We start from the raw sequence: 17,850 nt of genomic DNA on the forward strand, positions 1-17,850 counted from the left end.
CCCCTCTGTTGTATATTTTAAGAGAATTTGCAGAGTCAATATGGGGTAAAATAGTCACACACCTCTCCAACATTTTCTTCTTAGGATCCGGGGTAGAATTTATATCCCGCCACCAACGATTGTCCAAATTGCGAGTAGTATGATCTGTGGACTGGATGTCGTCGTATCTTATGTCAATCACTAGATTGTCTGGACTCACACTCGATTGTCTGGACTCGCACTCGATCATTTACAGACCACAGTCACATTGATGTTTATTTGTAGTGCGATTTATAACGCAGCTCTTGTAAATGTTTCAGTTACAATGTATATGGCAGCCACAGCTTCAAATAACTGAACTCTCTGGCGACTGTACATTACTATTTGGGAAGACTGCACATTTTAAAAAAATTCCCATACAAAATAGTTGCACTTTTTTAAACTGTAACATGTATCTTATGTCTGCATTATCCATTCTCAGTTGCATTTTGTCATGCTAAACTCTAAAGTTCAAACTAAAACTAAAAGACTGTTGTGGTGGCTTTAGCGTTTGTGATTCAGTAACTAATGTATACATCCATGGGGATTTTCACAGAATATTTGCTGTTTCTTTCAGCGTTGTTACGTTTTAGTAACGTTGGTAACATTTCCAGCGAACCAATTTATCAGTTTTTTTGTCTTTCCTTTCCACAATCCGGATTAGAGTTAATCTCTAGCAAACCATGCCAAAAATTAAAAGGCGACAACTGGGATTCGGGTGGTCATTCTTGGCTGACACATGTCACCGTACCCCAAGTGCATTGATCGATGCTCATGATGTTGACCACTGGATTGTCTGGTCCAGACTTCACTTTTCAAAGACATCCGCCACACATATCTAGAATAACGTAACACAAAAGCGTGATAAAAAACAATTTATTACATGGACAATTTAGATACCTTGATTCCACCAAAATATTTTCATAGGTAGTATGTAACTTTAACAAACATAAAGACGGCGCATTTGTTCGACACCCAATGCAATCATATGATGTTAGCAAAACAGAGGAAAATACTTTCCAAAACTTAATACAGACATGTTCATACGTAACAAACAATACTTGCGAAGAAAATATAGCAAATATCATGATTAATCATATGCGCTACTACATAATAGTGTATTGAGCGTTGCAATTAGTCGCAACAGGCACCATCAGACTCCACACTAGCAGTACACCCTCTTCTTGTTGAGGTAGAAAGCAGCATGGCAGCCTCCACAATAGCTCTCCCTGGAGACGAAAAGAAATGTATACTTTAAATCCATTTGACATTGGGAATTATTGTACAGAATCACTCAAAATTATTTTGAATCACCTCCAATATTGATACTGGAGGTGGTTCAAAATACTTTTGACCCATTAGCGTGAATATTTGCGACAGGATACATTTATCACAGATGCTGTTATGCAATGTTCCCGATATAGTCTACATTGTGTTTGGGTTTATCTGTTTGTGTATACACTCTGTGAAATCAGTCTATAATTGTTTTTATAATATCTAATAATATATTGACAATGTGAGTATGGATCAATACCATTCTGAGCCTGACCACTCAATCTCGTTAGACGTGCAAGCATAGGTGACTCAACATCACCCCTAAAGCGGACCACCAGCTGTCCTGATTTTCGGAAACTGTATATGTAAACTACTGGTTAAACTACAATCGCTGATGTTATCAGCAGAATCTGCTTCATTTTTGATACAAGAAGTTGTATTACGTCGAATAGTGCACTATACCGGAACTAACATTTACCAGTAAATAGTATACAGGTTGCTTTGTTACAATATCTTTAAAAAGTTTATGCACTCATCCCATGGAGAAGATAACCTGCTTCGACAATCGGCCAAAACATATTCCAATAGGCGTAAATGACAAAATCAACTACGCAGAAACCTTTGTAAAGTAGCAAAAATATTATTCCGCCTGCTGGAAATGTTCGTTTGTTGAAAATGGATGCAGCGTGACATTGAGTAATGTCTATATATATTGATAGAGGGAGGGTGAGGGAGAGAGAGGCAGAGAGAGAGAGAGAGAGGGGGGGGAGACAGAGAGAAAGAAGACATGGTGTATATATGCGTGTGAAGACGAGAGAGAGAGAGTAGATACGGTGTATATATGCGTGTGAAGGAGAGAGGGAGGGAGGAGACATAGTGTATATATGCGTGTAAAGACGAGAGAGAGATAGAGACATAATATGTATGTGTGTGAGAGAGAGTTGGAGAAAAAAGGAGAGAGGGAATACTTACACACATGTCGCCATGGGGTATTTGAAACATTTAGCGTTAAGACATGGGGCCCTGTAGCATCGGACCTTCGGGATACCCATTGGACATGGCACAGACACTGTCGAGGAAAAATGGTGAGGAAGTGAGCATGTGCGCTAAACACCAGTTTTACCAATATTTCATCTCAACATTATGGCCAGTGGCGTGACTAAAGCTTAACTCATTGCACAATTGTTGGAGATCGAACATGGGTCATAGCCGTGATGAGCAAACGTTTTCACTGGTAGGTAACCCCATGGCCCTGAGTGAGAGATTGTTGTTTGGTTCTTCTTGGGGAACTGTAGGAGCGGTGTCACGTTGACCAATAGAACACCAGGCAAGGGTTATGTATAAGGATGTTTCTGTTTCCTCATACATAAATCCGGAATCCGCGATGTAGTCATTCCAGTGCATAGCTGAGTTAAATCAAGCTCACTTTCACTCACTCTAACACACTTATCTCTCCTTAATGAGCCATGTATCCACTAACCAGTAGAGAAGTCGTAATACACAGTCTGATCTAACGGCCCAGGAGGTCTTCAAGGACTAGGACTCACTAGCAATACAGTGGCAGTGATTTTGTTTTAAACTTTGATTGGTTGTTTGTTGTCTTCAGTCGTATTCATCAACATTACACCAATATGGCGGCGGTCTGTAAATAATCGAGTCTGGACCAGACAATCCAGTGATCAACAACGTGAGCATCAATCTGCACAGATGGGAACCGATGACATGTGTCAACCAAGTCACGGATCCTGACCACCCTGTCCTACTCCGCTAGTTGCCCTTTACGACGGGTACGGGTTGCTGAAGACCAATTCTAACCCAGACCTTCAATGGTGTATCACGCTATTCGATCTACTATCACAACACGAGACTCCAGAGATTGTTACTGATATAAGTAAATGTGGATACAAGTGGAGTAGGCCATCAGCAATCCATGCTTGCAATAGAGGGTGATCATGCTCATCGTAGGAGGCGACTAATGTTATCGGGTGGTCAGGCTCGCTGACTTAGTTGACACATCATCGGTTCCCAGTTGCACATATCGATGCTCATGCTGGTGATCACTGGCTTGTTTTTACAGACTGTCACCATATAGCTGAAATATTGCTGAGTGCGGTACAAAGCTAAACTGACTGAATCACTCATTTTTGAAGATCACTTTGAGTGATCTGCATACTTACAGAAGCTTGATCCAGAGTTCATCGTAAAACTTGAAAACCCTGAATTGAAGCCAAATCCTGAGTTGAATCCCATTCCTGAGTTGAAGCTGGATCTGCACTGGCAGATTCGACATCCTCGGAAATCGGTCTTATATCCCATAGAACACTTCTTGAAACACGACAGCATGGGGCACTGGGACATTCCCCCCATATTATTCATCATTCCCATGTTTCCCATATTTCCCCAACCACCCATATTATTCATCAACCCCATGTTCCCAGTGTTTCCCCAGCCTCCCATATTATTCATCATCCCCATGTTCCCCATGTTATTCATCATTCCCATGTTCCCAAAATCTGGAAAAGAGGAAAGAAACATACCATTAGTTCAATATATGAATTGCGAAACCAGTGATGGCCAACCTACTCTGACTTGTACATTCTAGAAAATATACACAATATATGTCACAATTTTTCTGGTTCTTTTACAGTTGTTTATCACTATATGTGATTATACAGTATTTTTTCAGACGACCCGTACTGTATCACATTAGTTTAGTTTAATGTTTTGAAAATAGATATCATGAAGTTACTGTCTCAAACGAGATCAAAATTGATTATTTATTCGCACATTTTCAATCAGAAGATACTGTGAAATGCACAGATTAACCACAGTTTTGAAGTTTTGAAAAACTGGCATCAGGAAGTCACTAACAACGTAATAATGGTGATATTAAACAACAACATTAAAAGTCTTTGCCCACATAAAACCAACCACGCACCCGGTACCAGTATACACGCAGATGACACACAAACACACCGAGTGAAATACAGCAGTTGTGTAACACGTACATTGAACTGCACAAGTATACACACGTCCACTTACTGGCTTCACTGTCACAAGATAACTGTACAGCAGTACTTTGGGTTTGGTATATTTTTGTTACTTGTTAAAGACCACACGAGGACACCATTTAAACGTGCGCACTGAAGTATGAAAGTTATGTTAGATTCTTACAGAATGTTAATAACTGGGAATGTAACAGATTAAAGAGTGTTTCATAGTAATGAAAAATAAATGCAACGAAACACCAATAAAATCCCCCTTACTCATCCGACATGTGTAAGGGCACAGTAAAGTAGTAAAGGCACAGAGGCATTAAAGGGACGTTAAGCAGACCATTTGAGGTAGTGATATTGTGAAACTTAATTTGCATCATCTTTTCTGTGGTGTGGTATCACATTCTGAGATGTTTTATACATTATAAATAAACACACACATACATATAGTTGCGTGGATATAATTCATACATGGGAATTACCTTTTTTCTGTATGTTCGCTTGACAAGTTCAAGTCCAGAAGATTTTTTAACAAAGTACCTCAGACCCCTTTGCATGTGTAGTTTTTAAAGGCCAAAACCTGCTATGAGCAAAGTTACTGTCTCCAGAATGCTCATGTGGCAAGGTTTAATGGTGATAGAGTTTTAGGGCGATATGGCCAAGAAAAGGCTTACAGCCATTTCACTTGTCTTAGTATGACTCACAAGCTAATACATGGCTTAATCACGTAGATAACAAAAAGAAGACGTCAGCAATATTCATATTCATTTGCATAAACGTCCATGTGTAGAATTAATGATTGTGAAGTAGAAAAGACATAAGAATAATCACTGCTTCATGTTGGGGATTAGAACTTTACGTTTACACACCCATTTGAAATACTCATGTTATTTGTATTGACATAGTTATCCCCCTTTGACTGCGACAGTACGTATACGAAACACCTGACATACTCACATATGTACACTTGTAATGGGAACACACAGAAATGACACAATAACGTGAGTATTGTTTTATAAATGTGGCAGTTGCGCAAACCCCGTCATAACAGATCAAACAACACAAACAGGAAAGGGAGAAGGATAACATATCACAATGAGTATTTTAGGGTATGACAAATGCTATTTTAAAACCACATACAAACACCACAACGAACTATAACTACACGTACTGTTCGTTTTTCTCTTTCTTTTCTTCAGGTTGTTCATCATGCCCATGTTATTCATCATCCCCATGTTTCCCATATTTCCCCAGCTTCCCATATTGTTCATCATCCCCATGTTCCCCCAGCCTCCCATACTGTTCATCACGCCCATGTTCCCCATGTTATTCATCATTCCCATATTTCCCGAAGTTCCAAGAATTATTTTCCCATTTGTTCCCGTTGCTGAAATAAATATAAAAGCTCATTAAGGTCGCTGTTCTTTGAAGCTTGAAGAAAAACGCATGGTTATACAGAAGTTAATACACCAAGGGAGCAATAAACCTTTCAAAGCTATACACAGAAAGCGTGAAGCTTGATAAGTAGACAGAATATAAACTATAATCTCCAAAAATCAAAATATAACAACAAATTTAATGTTTGAATTATAAAGTGTTGACATTTTTATTATAAGTTCAATAATCCTGGAATTATGCATCACTACGAAAACATGATTTTATTTACGAGATGCTATAAAAATACTGAACACATGTGCTCGTTAATTTTAACAACTGTTTCCAAATATTAAAAACTTTGGCAAATGAACGTTCGTGGAAATCAGGAAACATGGAATTTTGCAAACACACACGCATAAGCCGCCATTAAAAAGAATGTATTCACTTGGGAATATAGATTTGACCAAAACTTTGCAAACGTTATTAAAGCGTTACTAGGATACAACAGTAAAATACTGTGCAGTCTGAAATACAACCATGTCACTCGAACACGGGCGTCTACTTTGTTTTGCGGGGCTGTGTCCATTTGTGATTGTGATCGGCTGTTTGTGATTGGCTGTGTTCTGGCGATTAGGTGCCTGAGGGTGTAAGTGTAGGTTCGAATCCCGGATGGGACTCATCTCAAAAAGCACTAGAATTTGTACTTTACTAAGAAACATCCAAACTGTAATCCAGAATATGACATATGTTACATTGCGGAAGTACACGGTAATGTTTTTTTTATTGGTGTTTAACATTGATTGTGCTGCATAGCTGGTGAATATCAACATAACATTGCTCGTGAGTGGTTACTGTGTTATTAAGCCATTGTAATAACATTGATTGTCGTTGTGATATTGTGGGCGATTGTGTTGCTGTCCATGTTCCCCAAGCAGACACAAAACAAGCAGTCTCAGGAGTTTAAATTTTACAGCTTACATGATTTACACGTGCAGGTCTCACAGCCTTTATCGTCTCTCTCATAGCCGTTAGAGCACGTGGTTGTGCAACTCTGCTTTTTGCAAACAACTGGTATTACTAAAGTAATCAAAAAGGGAAAATGCGTTAGGACAAGTGCTTATTTGACTGTTATTCTCGCTATATGGTGGTTGTGTCTACATAATCGAGTATAGACCGGACAATCCAGTGATCAAAAACACGAGCATTTAAAATACGACAGTCACAGAAGACACGTACGTTTTTTTAAAGAACAATATAAAAAATGAAATTAGTCCGAATTACATAATCTTATTATGCCTCATGTCATCCATGTCATACATATTAACCATGTTACTAAAGACGAATGGTTACATGGCTCGCCATTATTTAATCATATCTTGTGAACTCTTTCTTTTAGTGTGTACTTTGAAACTTACGAATAACAGGTCTATAATCAGCTTTCTGGAAACCTGATGATTGAGCTGCAAATGTAAATAGTTATAACATAAAGAGAGATATATAAGCACAGAGATGAAGGCACACATGCTCCAGAGGGCTATACCATGACTGAATAGTGGATGAAAGTGGTATTCCTATGGCAACATGTTCTTCATGCAAGCTCAGAACATAACGAAACCTTGACATCTGATAAATCTATAGTTCTCTGTGAATCGACATTAAACCTGGAAACAAAAACTAATTCGGTGTAGCATTGTTTTATTGGTACATGTCTCGGTATGCTCTGAGTTGGCGAATTGGCTGCTGAAGACACTGACTTAATCATACAATGCTTGTCATCCGTAAGTCCAAATATCGAAAGTAGACAACATTCATTTTTAGCTTTCCGAAGTTACTTTTCGTTCGGTAAAGGCAACATTCTTTATTGATGAATATACACGTATTCATGTATAGATGTAACATCAAATCGATCGCTAACTTTGGCGGACTTGACGCCTCAGTTTCGCGAAACCTTCGAGTTGAATACGTATACCTAATAGATGCATACACATAGTATTGTATAATCTGCTGACTTGTATCAATCCCTTACTCACAACGTGCCTAAAACTTTGATGTATATGAAGTTAAAATTGTGAAGTATGTTTATCGTGAGGTATTCAATTGGCAGGTTTCGCGACATTGACGTGCAAAGTCCGCCCAAAGTTCGCGATCACGTGAAGCGTCTACCGTTTTACTCAGTCAGACAGCTGGAACAGGTCGCATTTGTACCACTTGAAACATTCTTATTCTGAATAACAGTTTTTATCTTAATTTTGATGACAAAAACGAACGATATACTTCAACACTGAGAAGGTCGTAATGCATACAATATGATCAACACATTATTGCATTACTAATCAACTGCATTACTCCTAATGTCGCGTACGTAAGAAATGGCAAGTCATCGTCGACGTCAATTTAAGTAAGACAACATATGGCAAAAAGTGTAGTAGATACCTTCAAAATTTATTAGCAATACATCTAATAATTGGAGGTAATGAATGGTATTTTGAAAGTCATTTGTGGTCACTGTCTTCAACAGCCACTGAATTAAATAAGGTGGTACATGCAAAGTTGTGAATATGTAAGGTCACCATGTAATATCAATACTAAGAAATACACTTTAGTGTGGGTATCTGTTAACATGCTTTTATAGAACGTGGAAATGTGGCGGTATTGGTAAGGCATTTACAATCATACGCATTTTACGCAGGATAAATATATTATTTAGGCATATGACTTTCATAAATTATACGATGAAAAACGTAAGAGTGAAATCTACACTGTTCCAGGGTAATAGCGAGCGACAACTGACTTCTAACCGTACTGTGAGTGCACACATAACATCCGATATCTAAACAAAGCTAAAATATATTCACTCTCTACGTTTGTCTATTTAGGTTCAAAACTGAAAGAAATACGTGAAAAAGCATATGATGTCCAACATTCTCACAATGAAACGTTAGCATCAAATATATAATGTTATTAACTTTGGACTAAAATTCAAATAGATTCAAAATGAACCTATGTTCAAGAGGACAGGAATGCACATGTTGCGTATTTTGTAAAAAAGACCATTTGAAGTGTGGATAAAATTGCACAAAAACATTCACATGATCAGATATACCTCATCCCGCTCGTGTGCGTGTAAAGACATAATCACAGATTACACAATATCTAAACTGTGCCGTAAATGTATATATTGACTCACAACCACTGCTTGTCCTGCACTGACACAACTTGCATCCGTTCATGTCCCTCTTGTACCCCATGGGACACGACATCGTGCAAACGGACGTCCTACAGCCTCCTCCATACATCATGGACAACACAGAACCTGAAAAACATAGTGATTGAGTGAGTTCGGGTACTGTACTCCGCATTTAGCAATATTCCAGCAGTATCACGACAAGGAACAACAAAACTGGGCTTCACACGTTGTGCTCATATGACACATTGAACCCGCATCTTCGGCGTGACTCGAGAATGCTTTGAATATTAGGCTGCCAAGCCTCCCTGAAGTTCATCTGAGAAAGCGAGCTTGTGTTTTCATTCTCTGTCGAGTCGCATAGTTTTGTCTTACTTCCTTGGATAGTTTATGTCAACGGATGTTTCAAAACGTACATCTGTGAACTGGTACGCCCACTAGGTTCATCCCATATGTTGTGACAGAACAGTTGGACAACCTTTTTTTCAGTTAGTTGATACACTCATTTCTGTAATGGCACACAATGCAACAGTGAAACAGCACAGCATGTGTACTCTCAACTGATACTTTCATCTCTGATGTGGGATTGTTGTAAGAGATAAAGGGGATAATATGAACATGTATCTTACTTCACACAAAGGTTTCGACTTCTGATTGGCTGACCCAATCAATGTACTATGTTAACGATGTAACTCGTTTTGTGCTTCGTGTAAGTAGTGATGCATAACTCGAGTACACCTTATTTTGACACAATGCCCGTGCTTCAAACAGTTCAAAATTAACATTGTGCTATTCGGTAAGATACATACGCTGTTGAATCCATACATATTCTGTGTTGTTTAAGTTCCATGCCCGCTTCGTCACGAGTGAACAACTTAAAATGTAAACTGCCCGTGAATATTCTCTCCTTATAATGGGACGTGCTTTCCAAGTCACGGATTGTAATGCATTAGCTACGAGTGTGAAAATATTCGGATTCATTTTTTTTCATACGATGCTCTTGGGCAACATATCTCTTTATGGTCTTGACGTGACATCTTGAACAATGCTATGGCGGCGCGTTTCTTATATGACGTTGCGTTCTGCCTTCAGCGACGGTGACGACGAACAGAAAACCTATGTTTGAAAGTAATTTTGGGTTTATTTTCCTCAATATGACGACTTTGGTAATAAAAAGATCATTATGTTCCTGCCTATATCATATTATATTTACTGCAATCGTGCCTAAATTTCGGTATATCCCTCGCGCTTGAACGGAACCCAATGCAAACACGTATTCAATCGTGTCATAAGAAAAGTATGACACATCACTCATATGATATCCTCCATACAATTTTATAATGAACACTGTGACAAGTGATGCAGTTGTCTAGCATATGGCCGGTACTGTTAAAAACACAGCCAAGGCTTGATAACGACAAACCAGAAGCATATTCGGATCGATTCTTTAATCGAACACTCGACCACGTGTTTAGTCTGCCAAAGGGAAGCAAATCTGAACAGCTAGTTGTGGACGCGTTTGGAACTAAAGCCTCTATTGCCCTTGCAAATGAGGATGTTAGTAGTGGGCAGACTTAACAATTCAATTAGGCCTCGTACTACAAATTATTCTACTGCTAAGACGGCGTCAACTGGAACGTCGTTGAACATGTGTTTTTGAAAGTGCATTGTCTGGCAATTCTGTAGCAAAATAGTCTTCATTTTACTTACATATGCAGTATACCTCCCGTTTACCATCTTTGCTACGCAAAATGTTGGAATTTTTCTATTTTCTAAATTTGTCCGACCTAGTAGTCTCCTTTCAAGTAGGCAGAGTTTGCCGTCCTTTTTCTTTCACGCCAGTCATACTGACTATGCCTGGAGTTGAACATGTTTCATTCCCTTGCAATATAATCATCAAAGTCTCTGTTTAACTTATACATGTATTGTATAATTTCCTTTGAAAACCCACCCGTAATTGAATGCGTTTTGGGTGGGTTTTTTTCCTCCCCTAGATTCTGAATTCTGGCTAGCTGAATTTTGGAATCTTCGGTTATTCGCATGACAGCAGTTCTATTTTAAGTGGTACCAAACACTCAGCAGTTCCTTCTGCATGTAGTTGTCTGATAAGCGTGATCTGTATAAACTAAACGTACTGTAGTTACTACAAATATCTATTGTCAATATGTTTTATAGATTAAAATAAATATGCAACAGAGTGGGTTCTGGTGATAATTAGGCTGGAAAGGCTCATCATCAGCTCAGGGCCCTTGTCCCCGCTACACGCAGCACAGACAGTCCAAGAAAGTCTGCCTCCCGAAAATACGTAGATTCCCAAGTGGTGCAACCTTCTGCATTACCCAAAGTGTCAGACGGGCTGTGTATCCAGTGAGTACCCAATCATAGTTACTATTGTATAGCCCGTTTGTATAAACTGAGAGCTGCTGGTGGTCTGAGAGTTGGGAGTGGTGCTCTCAATCAGCAATACAAAATTACACCAGATTGTATTATTACTCCTAAACCCTTGCTCGGCGGACCGTGGGGTAGCCTAGCGGTTAAACCTTTCGCGTGTCATGCCGAAGACCCTGTTTCGAATCCCAGGGGCAGCAATCAAACTTTTTTTCTGGATGAAAACGTAATTCGGTCTCTCTTTCAGGAAAGATATCCGTCGTGAAATTACTGATGCAAGAGTAAGACAAAGAAATGTCCGCGTGATAAGCGAACGCTTTAAACGCTGGACTACCCAACGGCCCCGCATGTGAGTGTGTGAATCGCTACTAAAATGTGACGACACTAAACCAAAGGCGAGCTTTTCCTTAATAGCATGTTTAACATAGCAAAAGTAGTTACAGGGCTTTAAATGAGGTACTTTGATCCAAAACCTTCCGATCAGGAGTCATATGAAGCCCCTGGGCACATATTTCACCAGTTTCAAAACGACCTACATTAACATTGGCATATGCTCTCTGTTTATCTATGCTTCTTTTGCACATGTACGGAAATCACAAAACCAACGTACCTGTTGTCAGCGTGAAAATAAAGCAAAGAACACACAACCTTCCGGTCAGGAGTCATATAAAGCCCTTGGGCACATATTTCACCAGTTTCAAAACGATCTTCATTACCATTGGCATATGCTCTCTGTTTATCTATGCTTCTTGTGCACATGTACGAAAATCACACAACTAACTTACCTGTTGTCAGCGTGAAAATAAGGCAAATAAAACATAACCGGCTAAGTAAGTCCATTGTCCTGCAGGCTGACTCTCAAACTACAAAATGTACGGGGATCTGTATGTTATATATGTCGTAGTTTCTTGCTAAAGTGGTGCTAAATACTCAGAATTCGGGAGAGCAGTTTTGGAATTGCTTTCTAAATCTGTGTCAACTTTCAAGAACGTGGGGTGTGTAACCCATTCGGGAACTCCCAACTGTTTGTTTGATTGGGACTTAACTGGTTACAGTTATGTGGTCCGTTGGATCTTCGAGGTCTATTAAGCCGCTCTCGGCATTTCTTCGACAATGATAATTTACACCATGGTTATTGGCGAACTGATTCGAGGTTCTGTTTCCTTTAGTCCAGTTTTCGTACTTGACATTACCAACCATCCTTGCAATATTACTGCACCATATTCAGTTACAGTATCTAGTTTCGGAAACATTTACCGGTTAAGGTTAGACGTTTTTCAACATCAAGAGTAAAAACATCAAGGCTGTGAAGGTGTTATGTAATTATCTTTGCGCAGTCAACACGAGTTTCACAAGATCTTGGGATTAAGCGCGTAACTGAACACAAAGACAGCGCGGCCTGTCGCCCTATATCATGTCCCTGGAAGAGACATTTTTGCAAGGTGGCATTTTCTCCCCGAGATTCTCTTATTGCAGAATAAACAGGTTTTTAAAATACTTTTGAAGTATGTGTGTATGTGTTTTTGTGCTTTTAAACAAATCAATTAAAAGATCCTTTAAAAAGCTCTCTGTTCGAAAAAACAACATTGGCAGAAGACAAAGGAAGGGAGTTTAAGATATTCCTTTGCAACAAAATGCCTCTATAAAGAACGACCACCTATAAAAATGATGACAGTGACGACAATGAATGTGTGAAAGTGGAATGTGGGCTTGCAATTACCGCGATTGTGAATCGTTAGTCATATAAAGCGCGTTTGGGTATGGAGGGTTTGACGAAGAGGCTACATGAGTACCCATATAATATTATGCAACGAAACACAATTCCCTTCAATAGCAATGAACATAATTTTGTTAGGTTATGTCAGTCAGGCGGTTCAGGTAAAAAAAATACTTATTTACGGGATAAGCTAAACATCCACAATGTTCAGTGATATGTATTTCTGTTGCTGTGAAACGTGCTGACAAAGTATATTTTCAGCAGATAGACATAATGTGTTGGAAAATCAGAGGTATATAACGAAATAAAAAATTTAGGTTTGTTATCATTTCGTTCGATACGTCGGATTTTCCAACAGAGTAATTTTATCTCCATTCTACCATAAACGCGTTATTATGATTTTAAACAAACACATAACGTGTTGGAAAATCAGAAGTTTATAACGTAATTATATACCTCTAAATAATCACAATCCGGTATTTACCGAAGCCATGGTAGAATTAACTTTTCTCCATTACAAACTACCTTTAGAACATTTAGTTATCAAAGCAATAAAAAATTAGTGACGCTTTTGTAGTGTAGACAATGACTTATAGGAACAAAAAGGTCCTTGTATCATCACTATCAGATGGTGATATTACGTGACCCATAATGCATGGTTACGATAGAGACGATTTTTCAGAAGACTCGTGTGACTATAAGACATTGTTATTACAGTTATAGGATGATTTGATCATTACAGATCAGAACAGTGCTCTTCTGAAGTCGCTGTATACGGATACGTAAGTATGCCAAAACGAAAACCGGTAATTGACGAAGATTTTTTTCTGATCATAAACGTCGACAGTTAAGCGCAAGTTAAAGTTCTCTAATTAAGTTTTGATCCCCGTACGAGGTTCGGGATATCTCCAGTAAGTACGACCTGACACGAATGTCTTTGAAAACACAAGGAATAAGCTGTCAGCCCCATGACACCCCTAGTGTAGATATAGGTCACGTTGGGTCATAACCTTTGACTTGTCGCGTGGCCTCGTTCTTTCAGTAATTGTGTGGGATGGTCAAATGTGTTTAAAATCAAAGAGAACTGTGTCGTAAATTGTAGGTTGGAATTATTATGTTAAGTGTCCGTGTACATGATTGTACATTGACCCAATGTGATGTGATAGCAGGTGCTCCATGTGGGGTCGATGAAATTCCAGATTTACAGCTGAAGAGGACTTTCCAAATTAGAAAGTTCATCAAACATTTCCTTTGTGCTTTACTTTAGAGTAATTGTAGAGAATATTCTGTTATGTCTGAAGCCACGCGACCCTAAAACATTTGTTGTGGCTGCTGATTGTTTGTTTTGTGCTGTTGCAGTTGTTGTTTTCTTGCGTTTTGCAGTTGGTTCATGGTAATTTATCTTTGACAGATTCCCCTTTTATAGTGAGTGAGTTAATATTTAACGTCACATCGGCAATGTCTCAGCCATATCGTGTCGGGAACATTTAACACTTAAACGAAATATATGCATATTGTAAAAATCTGTCAACGAAGGACAGTAAAACGACTCGAATATCACAATTGGAGTTAATCCCTTTCATAATATGATACCATATTATAGACATATTACCAATAATCGTATTGTTACACATAATCTGAGGTTTCATTTGATTGCGTGGGGCTACATCAGTGTAATGGCAGGCTCCTTTAGTCGGTTTTCTTCAGTCATATGATTACACGTCTCACATTGACCTTCATCAGGCATTTTGCAGAGCAAAGACCTGAGAGCCTATGGGCTTCATCATCATGTTAATTCATTCCATGCACAGGTGATGCAGCTCTTTCATCTATGTCCATAGAGGCCATACACAAAATTCTGTCTTTAGGGTACCTTAATAATACCATTTTTGGTGATTTGCTTTGTGTGAACTCCCGCAATGAAGTGTTATTCCCGCAAATGTGTTAACCACAATTTTCAAATTTGAACTCATTCCTCTCTCTTTTTATTGTTAATGAGAGTGAACTAAAGTGTGTGCTTCAAGAAACAACTATCAGTACGGCATGTCTTTTGCGGTTCAGTACATATGTTGCATATTGTCTGTTGTATATTAATTGTTTATTCCCCAAATTCTCTCTAATAACAAAAGCCAGACAACAAGTAACAAACAAAGAATAATGTTGAATGTCGTACATATTTCCCCCACTTGAGTATTACCATGAACACCTGCAAAGATTCCTATGCAGCACTAGACAATCATTCCTGGGATAACACTTTCAGGGATAACACTTTCTGGGATAACACTTTCTGGGATAACACTTTCTGGGATGACACCTTCAGTGATAACACTTTGAGATAACACTTTCTGGGATAACGGTCTGTTTAGTCATCCGTATCCCTCAACGTCAACTGTCAGATGAGACTGTCGGTGCATGAAACGTCAAATGGAAATTTGGAGGCTGTCAGGACACACAAATGTCAGTACGTTCCTCTTCCTGTACTGTCCGTCAAAAAGCCGTCAGAGCAAGTCGAATCATGAAACTTCAGCCTGTTGTGCAGGGCTATTTTATTAGGTGTTTTTTTTAGATTGTTTTCCATCCGGTGTTACTGACTCGTTGTCTCTTTGGCGTTACAAGTAGTCCCTTGATGAATCGAAATGCGTTTAAATGTAGGCGAACATTTTTGTTTGGTATACAATGTGAAAGATGCAATATTTTGTTTTGTGTCGTTTTTCATTTGCTATAAAATGCTATGCATATGATTTGATAATATTTCAATCTAGTGTGCAGTCAGCATCACAATCAGCAATATTCCAGATTTTATCACAATATTGCATTTCATAAACAACTTAACACACATGCCTTTTTCATTAATTTCCACAGGTTCTCCACAGGTTTCAACGGTGTCTCTGTAACGGACCGTCCATGAAACTAACAATATGTCAGTTGTGCATATCACTTTTTAAAGTGTGCCAATCACAGCTGAAATGTAGCCGACGGAATCTTCTGCCATCTCATTTATAACATTATGTAAGCTGGAAACTAAACTCACTTCATTTATATTAATCTTAAAATGCATATACCCGATATGTGTAGTACCCACTGTATGCGTGCCCAAGCTGTCATCTCAACCCTTGTGATATCGCATTCTCACTAATTGAGTTGTGTTTAAAGCCACCTTTAACAATATTCTAGCAATATCACTGCAAGGGACACCAAAAAGGGATTTAAACCCATTGCGTTCTTGTGTGGAATCGAAACCGGATCTTCATCGTGGTGAACGAACGCTTTAATGACTAGGCTTCCCTACATGTCGCTATCTCAATGAAAGGTGAGTTTGGAATAACCTGACAGTCACTGTCCATATATGTCCGATTTCTTCGTATGCAATAGTTGAAATTCCTATTTTTGAAAAAAAAAAATCTCAATGATTCATACATGCATAATTGAAATCGACGCCCTTACACCGAGATATGTGACAACTTGTCATTGAATCAGATGTGTTACTGTAGTGTGAAAACGAATGACTGATATTTAAAGGATAACAGCAGGAAATGTGTAACATGAAACAAACATTTTTTGCAGTGTTGACATAATTGTAATAATTTGTAGATGTATCATTCTTATTAACACAAATGTTATTTTCCACGGAAATACAGGTTTATGAACGTGGGTAAATGTAGGATTTTATCAGTCTTTTCAACGATATTCTGCGTTATCATGGCTGTGGAGACCTGAAATGGACTTCACACTTTCGACCCATATGGGGAATCGAGCCCAGGTCTTCGGCGTCAGGCGCGTCACTCTTCCAGTCTTGATGTAGACAGAAGACAATTATTCTGACAATCATTTTATTTTATATTTTGTTGCTGTTTGAACATTGACAGTACTAGAAGCATAATTCAAATACATTTTACCTTATTTTATTTCTTATGGTTCTAGTACTGCCATAATTGTTTAGTTATTATTCCCATATCAACATTGATAGACTCCCATATATCTTTTTTATCTAATGTTTTATTTCTTTCTTTTCTCAGTTGCGAATTGAAAAATAAGCTCCCCTGCACTTCTTGAGAGCAGGCTATCTGATAATGTCAAGGCTGACATCAGATCGGTCCAGGTCCAGATCGGTAGTATGTGATGTGACCTGACCACCTCTGTCTTACCACCAACCCAATGCATATGTATTGACAAGAGTCAAGATACCACAGGTTTAGGTTTGAGACTGTCTGGTCAAAGGTATGTCTTCAAACGTCACCATTTGCGTGTCATACCACGTGAGTAAATGAGAAGCTTTTCACGCACGTTTTATCAATATCCAAGCTTATCGCGGCGGATGACACTAAAAATACTCTGCACACATTGTACTCTTGTGGAGAAACGAACCCGGTATTTGCGTGACGAACTGCTTAACCACTTGACTACCCCAGACTACCCCGTATTTGCGTAACCACTTGACTACCCCGGACTTAGGATGCTGATATGATTTGGTCCCAGAGAGCTCAAAACTGTAATGTGCACTGGGCCGTGACTGAAAGGACTAATTGGAAATTCAATGGGAGGATTAGATATAGTCAATTTCGACACTTGTAGGTAGTACAGGACCGCTCCCCCACAGGACCATTGCAGTAAAAAGGCAGTAAAGGATATTAATCACTTCAAGATATTTTATTCCACGAGTATATGGCACTGACAAAATATTGTTTCATACATTAAGTCATCATGCAGTTTCAGTATTAATATACAATATGTACAATATTTACATTGCAATGTACACATATTCAATTTAATGGACATTTCACTGATTTCATGCAACATGCATTTATTACAATGTAGATCTCACTTGAAATTCTTTAATCTAGATACACATTTCAGTGACAGACTATAATCCTCCAGCCCTAATCTCTTAATCCCCC

The 17,850-nt window shown here is 38.7% G+C and overlaps 1 protein-coding gene across 1 annotated transcript; it reads right to left on the bottom strand.

Moving 5' to 3' along the window:
• Positions 1–1,166: 1,166 nt before the first annotated feature.
• LOC137260494 (putative mediator of RNA polymerase II transcription subunit 26) lies at positions 1,167–12,078 on the bottom strand. The gene is made up of 8 exons (XM_067798169.1): positions 12,024–12,078; positions 8,854–8,979; positions 7,082–7,126; positions 6,645–6,743; positions 5,461–5,676; positions 3,471–3,806; positions 2,266–2,362; positions 1,167–1,247 (listed from the first exon to the last, which is right to left on the bottom strand). The coding sequence occupies exons 1-8, from the start codon at positions 12,076–12,078 to the stop codon at positions 1,184–1,186; spliced, it is 1,038 nt and encodes a 345-aa protein (XP_067654270.1). The 3' UTR covers positions 1,167–1,183.
• Between the last annotated feature and the right edge of the window lie 5,772 nt (positions 12,079–17,850).

Source organism: Haliotis asinina, chromosome 13, assembly GCF_037392515.1.
Source record: "Haliotis asinina isolate JCU_RB_2024 chromosome 13, JCU_Hal_asi_v2, whole genome shotgun sequence".
In the NCBI taxonomy this organism is placed as follows: domain Eukaryota; kingdom Metazoa; phylum Mollusca; class Gastropoda; order Lepetellida; family Haliotidae; genus Haliotis; species Haliotis asinina.